Genomic DNA, 7976 nt, shown 5'->3' with positions numbered 1-7976 from the left:
TTTTTTAAAGAAAATATATAAATATTTTCCAACTTGTTAAAAAAACAAATATATAATAAGGATAATTTGATCAAATATACATTTCAATAATCTTTTATTCCTTTAACCAAACACGGTAATCTTACATTCCTACTAAACCAATCAAACACAAAATACAACATTCCCAGTAATCCTATTCCCTGGTAATCTTTTATTTCTACTGATAATCTTACATTCCGTGAACCAAACGTACCATTAATATGTAGATGGTGGGAGAAACATTGAGAGTATACGTGGTGGTGGGTTTGTTAATATAGAGCAGGAGAAACAAAAGGACAAATGGGTTGGTTTGGTTGGTTTGTGCTGTATCGGGTAACGAGGGTGACCGGTTCACCAAACTCTGTTGCCATCGCTTAATTGAATTATTGATTGACTAGCTTAGTACCTGTGGACCACATCATGACCTTTTTCCCCATTTTTAGGCAGGTAGGAAGGTATAATTTTATGTTAGGAGATAATTTTACGTACGAAGGTATTTTGAGTTGAACGTTAAGTTACTGATTATGATATGATAAAAATATGATCTTAGAATTTTAAACGTTTATTATATTTCAGTTACTATGTTAACCTCCAGCTTAGATAACTGTCAAATTTTTAACAAGAAATGACGAATTTGAAACATAATGAATAGTCGAGTGAGCATTTTATAATTTTTAATAGTTGAAGAATTTAATAAAGTAACATTCTATAATCAAAGAATTATTTTATAATTTTTAATAATCAATAAACTTAATAAAATAATATCACGGAATAAAAGAGAACCTTATAGTCGAAGTACAATTGCCCCATCCATATCTATTTCTGAGTTCTCACTTTTCATAACAATTAGCACTATCATTCATGTAATATACAGGCTCGACTCGACTCGAATCAAATTAAATTAAAATAATTAGAGTTATATACTTGAGATATTCAATAGAAGCTAGAATCGACTCGACTCGACTCGAGGGACAATTTCCCAATAAGGGGGTTCAAAAGGTGGATGTATTGGCTTACGAGTGGTTGAGCCAACAAACTCCTTTACTAATTTGTTTGTAAGTTCATTTATCGACTCGTTTATAAGTTTGCTTACACGATTCTTCTTTTTCTTTACATTTTAAATATGGATGAAAGTGGAGATTAAATTGAACACATGATAAATCTTAGAGTTCAAACCGTGAAACCTTGATATAGTTTCACCATTTTTTCTTTGGTAGGAAAATAAAAGAGTGAAAAGAAAGAGTTGACTGCTGAATATGTTTACGAACGCTAAACGAATCGAATGCGAACATTTTCAAAAGTAAATAAACGAGTGCAAACATAATATTCAAAATTTAAACGGACACGAATCGAATATGAACATATTTAAAAAGAAACAAACGAGCATGAATACAATCTTATTCATTCAACCATGGATCATTTCCACCCCTGTTAATGCATAACCACAATGTAATGTAAGCGTATGAGAAATTGAGAAATTTAGAGGGGTCAAAATGTAATTTTATTGTTACATTATATTATAACTCTATAAATTTGGAAGGGATTAAAATAAAGATTTTTCATTGTTAGAGGAGTCAAAATGAAATCTGACTCTTTTTTATTTATTCATTTATCGTAGTTCATAGTTTTCCGTTCCTTTTTCTCCTGTTGATGTGAAGAAAAGAATGAACATTAATTTCATGCATTATCCCAATAGAAGAAAAGGGTTCATCAGCTTCGTGTCGAAAATCGCCTTGAACATCCCGGTATACGACATTATCGAATGCACGGAGATAATGAATAGTCGAGTAGTTATTTTTCACATTTAACTTAGACAATTGATAAATTTTTAACGGAAAATGACGAGTTTAGAACATAATGAATAATTAGCAGACCATTGTATAACTTTTAATAACCGAAAGCCTTAACAAAATAACATTATATAGTTGAAGAATCATTTTTTAACTTTTAATAATCGAGGAATTTAATAAAATAGTACCGATAGTCGGAGGGCCATTTGTGTACTTTACCCTTTTAGTTTTAAGGACAATATTTTGTTTATAACAATGCTTTAATCGAATGACAATTGTAACTTTTTCAAGAGAGTAATTTATTTATAATCGAACTAATAATTAAAAGATAGGAAGATTATAACGCTTGACCGATGAATACTACTAACTATGAGTATCATTAATTTAATTTCTAAAACTCTAAAATTATAAAGTACTTAATGTATAATTACAAATTAGTTAAAAATCTAAAAGCAAATTTTTAAAATAAAATATTAATTAATTAATTTTATAATTTTATTTTAAATAATAATTAAATCAAATATTAGCCTTTAAATTAAAATTTTCTATTTTTTTTTCTTGCTTTGATTCAATGGCGGCAGTAATGACTTCAAAGCAAAAGAAATAATTTATGGGTTAATATTTGATCTAATTATTATTTAAAAATAAAATTTTAAAAAATAATATAATTAATATTTTATTTTAAATAATTTTATGTTTAGGTTTATAATTATATGTTGAGTATTTATAATTTTAATTTTTTAATTAAATTAATATGTTCATCATTTATTCATTGATACTCGTCAAGCGTAACAAAATCATCCTTACATGATATAATATCTATTTTGGGTTTTTTTAAATAGTAAGTTGATTGATTTAGACACCTTCTAATATATACTACTTTGGCCAAATTATCCGAATGATACTTTTAGTATATACTATTATCTGTCGGGAAACTCACCCAGTAAAACTAGATATACGACACGAATTGATTTGAATTAGTCAAGCCAAAATCTTAAAACCGAGAGGACAATGAAAAAAACATACCACATCAACCACATGTATCAGGGAAGGCATCTATTTCCTAATTAATCTCCAGCATACAATCCAAAAGAAACATATTTTGGTTAGGTAAAAAAAAGGACATAATCCAAGCACTACTTTTCATCACCAAATCAAACACAAAACCTCAGTATACATACAGGTGAACCAAATCTAAACATACGAAGGGATCTCGAAATGAATGGTCCGAAACCGAAATGGCTAGAATACAAGTACCAATGTTACATGTCCATATGGATAAAATCCTCAAGAAAGAGCTCGAAATGGTTGATCACAGTTCCACCCACCTTCATGCTAAAGGATAACTGGTGCAGTATGCCATCAGTCATTCTTCTTGGAGGCCACTATTTTCCTGGAAATACCAGATTTCAATTTGCACCCCTTCGAGAAAGCTTCTAGAATGAAAGAATCGATTTCTTGCTCCTTTTTCTCGTATACGTAGAAAGCTATAAAGGCAAGCGGAAGTCCTGCAACGATACGCTTTCCGTTGCAGTGAGGTGATCATAAAGAATGAGGTTATAGAAGGATATAAGCCTATGGCAATGCTTTGTCCAGAACTGAAATTTCAGGTTGTTTCATGTAAAGGACAGGTGGCAACGTTTGCTGCCTGGAGTACTAATAAATATTTCTTATGTGTTTACCGATATAGATACCTTTCGTTGATACCTATTTGCAGGTGCCTAGAGTATATTTTCCAGTGTGTTCGTGTGAGCATGCGAGAGAGAGAGAGAGAGGGAGAGGGAGAGAGAGAGCAAACCTATGACAAAAATAGTCCGAAAAGATACGGCTCCAAGGAAGCTAAGAAGCAATAAGGAAAAAACCACCTGTTTCATTGCAGAGAAAAAGTAATGCCAAATGGTTACAGCCACCATAATTTTTCACATCAAGAGTGTTGGAATTTCACAATGAACATATAAATTAAGTCCAGTAATAGAGACATACACAGGCCAATGGCTGGCAGAGATATGGAAGAGAAAAGGAAGGTCGGTAGTTTATGCATGAGCTCGTGTTTAACAGAGTGAACCTATTGTGTACCTACTTACTGATCTTCAAGGCAAAGAATTGAGGACCCAGTCCAAATTTAGTGATCAATCATTCACCATCTAAACATGCAACATAAGAGATGAATTCCAAAGGTTGCATTGTCTTACACAGCTTTTCTTGAGGTGCAATCAATTTATAGTATTTAAGTTTAGAAAACGGGGAGGTACTTGGGACTAAACGTCTAACATATTTGAAAGCATACAAATCAGAAGTGAACCCAAAAAATGATAATACCTTGAGGAACAGTGTCCAATCCTTCCCCTTGCAAAGGGATTTCAAAGCATTAACACCACCATTCCAGGACGAAACCATCAACATAACAATGTTCCTTGATTTCTCTTCTGATAAGTGGAAATTTGATGCCGGAATTTTCTCTACTGTATATCCCAATCTGCACGTCAGAAAATACCATTTATACTCAGCAGTTATTGTGTCCAACATTAGGATGTTTTGCTTGTTTTGCCTAGTTTGGTATACATACAATTTATTCGGTAAACTGCCATGGATGAACAAGAAAAATAATGACAAGAAGAGAAGCTTTGACACTGCAGTGATAAAGGTAGCACCCGAAGCAATGAAGTAGTAGTAAATTGCAACCGATGCTAATAGCACTGTCAGAGTCTGCCTTTTATTCTTCCAAAGTAGTGTGTCAGCAACTGCAAAAAAACACAGATGGGTTAAGTAATGTAAAACATGCACATGCGCTGAATAATTATATCAATTCCATTATAAATTTATAACATAGATTATCATCATTATCAGTGTAACAGTCAACTATATCACCATTATCAGTGTAACAGTCTGACTACCGCACCAGTTGAATAACATATCTAAAGCTTGATTACGAGATTCACACAGCCCTTTCTACACTAGCCCAACTGCCTTTTAGCCTTCGGCTCATTAAATTCTATTTCATGGTCCAAGATTACAGGATAGCCGCATACTAAGTCTTAAATCCTAGCTCCTTAAAACAAGATTTTGACCCTCCAAAATACTAGAAAGAAAAGAGAAGAAAAATGACATAGAGACTTGCAGCAATACAACGACAGAAATGTGAACAATGCTGCAGCACCATGTTGCAGAGGAAGAGTATGAAGAAAAAAAATACCCCTTCCCCGTCCGAGATAGACTGAAGCTTTAGATGGCCCTTCTCTCTTGGGTTGGCTTTCAGCCCTCAGGTGTGAGAACGACTCAATTGTCTTCTGTAGACCATCCTGCAACATTATTAAATCAGTCATAAATAAACCATCAAATATTGCACAGGCAATAAAAGGCATTAATAAGTCTATGTTGTCCAATGCTTCCAGTTTATAACCACATTTGCAGCTGATACAATACACTGAACTTAAGAGTAGAAGAATGAGCCTGGTCAAATACAAGGACCACTACCACCTTGGGGAAATTACTTAACTGGGAGGTTTAGAAGTTGCGATAAACCAAGTAGCAATTAAACATAGTTTATTGTATATTGTCCAATACACATCAATTTATCAGTTCCAAGTCTTAAAAGTAATTAAACCTAAAGAGGAAAAAATGCTGCAATTAAACAGAAGAGGGGCTGAAACATGATAGAACCTCAAGTGAGACAATTGGTGTATAGCCAATCCGATCCTTTGCTTTTGAACAATCAAAAGATCTGCTGCAAGATAGAAGTCTAACTCTTGAAGGTGTCAATTGTGGAACCTTCATGCCGTAAGGGCCTAATAGCCGATATGTCCACTCCACGAGATGTGCAACTGGCATTATAACAATGGCAGGAATCTTTATTTTAGGCCTGAAAAGTACAGCAGTCCAGAATGGAGGAATATCCTAGGTATTAGCAGTTTCAAAATCATTTTTATTTCCTAAATTTTTGCCAAAGGGAAATGGATTTGGAAATTAATATTGTGCACATAAACATAATAAGAATACACATAATCTGCGAAAAGTGCTAAGTGCACAACCTCAAAATAAAAAATAAGGCAAAATCCAATAATCACATAGCACAACAACAATATATATACTAATAAGCAGTCTTTTGGCTTATCCGAAAATTTGTAGGGTTTGAAGGGCAGGATGAGAAAGAAAGACACGACAAAAGTAAACAATATCAGTAAAAGTGTGAATCCTGGATTGTCAACCTCGATCTCAAAGAAAGTTACTAGCAACTTGCTATTACAAAAAGACAACATCAACATGATGTTACCCATTAACTTAAAAAAATGAAGCTAATCTATATAATCAAAATGGAAGAAGAAAGAATATAGATTATGATGTGGTTTGGGGGAAATACAGTAGTAAATCAGCAGAACAAAGACTAAAAACGAGTAGAAAGAAGTTGGAACTCAGATTACCTCTGATAGCCAAGACCTTCAAGTATTCGAGAAACAAACTCCCAAAACTTGATTGGCTCCATATTGGTTATAAAATATGCCTGCGAAATTATTATATAACCACTATCAAGGAATTGAATTTTGCAACAAAACACTTAAACCAATCTATGTGACAATATACTATATCTTGAAACACTGAAACCTCCTCTCCATTTGATAGCAATTACAGTAAAAAAATCTGAAGGTGGTTAAAAAGAGTACCTGACCGGCAGCTTTTTCTGCAACTTCTCCTCCAGATGCTAGAGCTTGTTCAGCACAAATATGAGCATGAGCCACATTTTCGACATAAGTGAAATCGTACACATTGTTGCCATCACCAATTATGAACTAATCATTTAAAACATAAATGAATAAGACCACAAATTATCAAACAGACATACACTATAATGAAGAAAACAATGACTACAAGTAACATAACCACCTTGGATTTCCCTGCCCTGGCTGCTGCAACCAATGATGGAACCAACAACCTATCCCCAGGGCCAAAAATACTGCTCGGACGAATGCAACAAGTTAGAAGCCCGTCAATCCCATTTGACTTCATGACCAGTGCCTCTCCCTCGGCTTTTGTAGATGAGTATGAATCATTATGCTGGGAAAAAAGCGAATCAATTGCAACTTGGAAGCAATAAAAAACACAAGTCAAATCCTACTTAAAGAAATTCAAATAGATTGAAATTAGTACATTAGCTGGATAAGGCAAAGATTCATTCCCATTAAAGATTCCGTGAACCCCATCGAAAACAACACTGGGGGAGCTCGTATAAATAAGCCTTTTCACTTTAAGTTGAATGCAAGACTCAATAACATTTTTCGTACCTGCAGATTGTAGTAACAAAATAAAAGTAAACCAAAAGAATCTCAAATAAATTCCTAAACACTAAAACTATATATATCATACCTAGAACATTAACCGAATGATGAAGCGAAAAATTATTAATCGACGAATTAGGAGCCGCCATATGGAAGACAACCTCCATTCCTTCCAAAGCTACATTAAAATTTTTAAAAGTAGAGTTAAATTTGACTATTATTGATAAATCGACTGGAAATAAATGATATTTTTTTAATACCTTTGAGTACTTGAGCTTTGTGACGAAGATCAGCCGAAACGTAGTCAGCACGACCGGAGCGTAAAGCTTCGCCGAGGAGACCGTTCTCCTCGTGCGATTCGAGATCAATTTTAGAAGGCAAGTCGACGATTCGAACAGAGAACATGTCGCATTTGATTAACATTTCGACCAAATGACGAGCGGCGAAGCCTCTGCCGCCGGTTACGACGCACCATCTCTCCTCGCCCGTCATTTTGCCCCTAAATCCAGCAGTAACTGGAAAACAATGAGACGAGCAAAAGAAATGGGAATTAAAGAGCAGAAATTTCTTCAGAGATCGCCGATCTGGACTTTGAGAAGAGTGAACTGAGAACTTGTGAGCTGTATGCGATGCACTAGGCGTCTTGGCCTGCCCATTTCTTTTATATCTTTTATTTTGGATAAAGTACACTAAACGTCACTAAGCTATATTCACATAATCTTTTTAGTCACTAAATTTTCAAAATATATAAAATAATTATTAAATTTATCAAATTATACCTCAAATTCGAGCAATATACCTCTCACCTAACCTCAAACTCGACCTAATCTTTAGGATAAAAGCTCATACTTTTATATAAAAAAATCTCAACTTTATTCTGTAAATAAGGACTTAATTG

At 33.8% G+C, this 7976-nt stretch overlaps 1 protein-coding gene across 2 annotated transcripts; it reads right to left on the bottom strand.

The window, feature by feature from the left end:
* Positions 1–3013: 3013 nt before the first annotated feature.
* On the bottom strand, positions 3014–7742 carry LOC120201117 (3beta-hydroxysteroid-dehydrogenase/decarboxylase-like). 2 transcript variants are annotated; one of them, XM_039201794.1, is made up of 13 exons: positions 7339–7742; positions 7167–7256; positions 6951–7084; positions 6687–6857; positions 6467–6592; positions 6227–6306; positions 5469–5667; positions 5002–5107; positions 4375–4549; positions 4128–4284; positions 3607–3673; positions 3167–3316; positions 3014–3082 (listed from the first exon to the last, which is right to left on the bottom strand). In XM_039201794.1, the coding sequence occupies exons 1-12, from the start codon at positions 7568–7570 to the stop codon at positions 3171–3173; spliced, it is 1683 nt and encodes a 560-aa protein (XP_039057725.1). In that variant the 5' UTR covers positions 7571–7742; the 3' UTR covers positions 3014–3082; positions 3167–3170. The 2 variants fall into 2 exon arrangements, with proteins under 2 accessions (XP_039057725.1, XP_039057719.1); XM_039201788.1 differs by lacking the exon at positions 3014–3082 and having other exon boundaries at positions 3159–3316.
* Between the last annotated feature and the right edge of the window lie 234 nt (positions 7743–7976).

Source organism: Hibiscus syriacus, unplaced genomic scaffold (assembly GCF_006381635.1).
Source record: "Hibiscus syriacus cultivar Baekdansim isolate YM2019G1 unplaced genomic scaffold, ASM638163v2 tig00000340_pilon, whole genome shotgun sequence".
Classification (NCBI taxonomy): Eukaryota; Viridiplantae; Streptophyta; class Magnoliopsida; order Malvales; family Malvaceae; genus Hibiscus; species Hibiscus syriacus.
This window is presented reverse-complemented; position numbering and strand designations above follow the sequence as displayed.

Excerpts from the sequence above, each read along its gene's own strand:
- LOC120201117 (XM_039201794.1), bottom strand. The coding sequence starts at position 7,570 with ATGACGGGCGAGGAGAGATGGTGCGTCGTAACCGGCGGCAGAGGCTTC. Across the intron at positions 7,257-7,338 it reads CAAAGCTCAAGTACTCAAAG|CTTTGGAAGGAATGGAGGTT; the intron begins GTATTAAAAAAA and ends ATTTTAATGTAG. Across the intron at positions 3,674-4,127 it reads ATTGGACACTGTTCCTCAAG|GTGGTTTTTTCCTTATTGCT; the intron begins GTATTATCATTT and ends GCAATGAAACAG.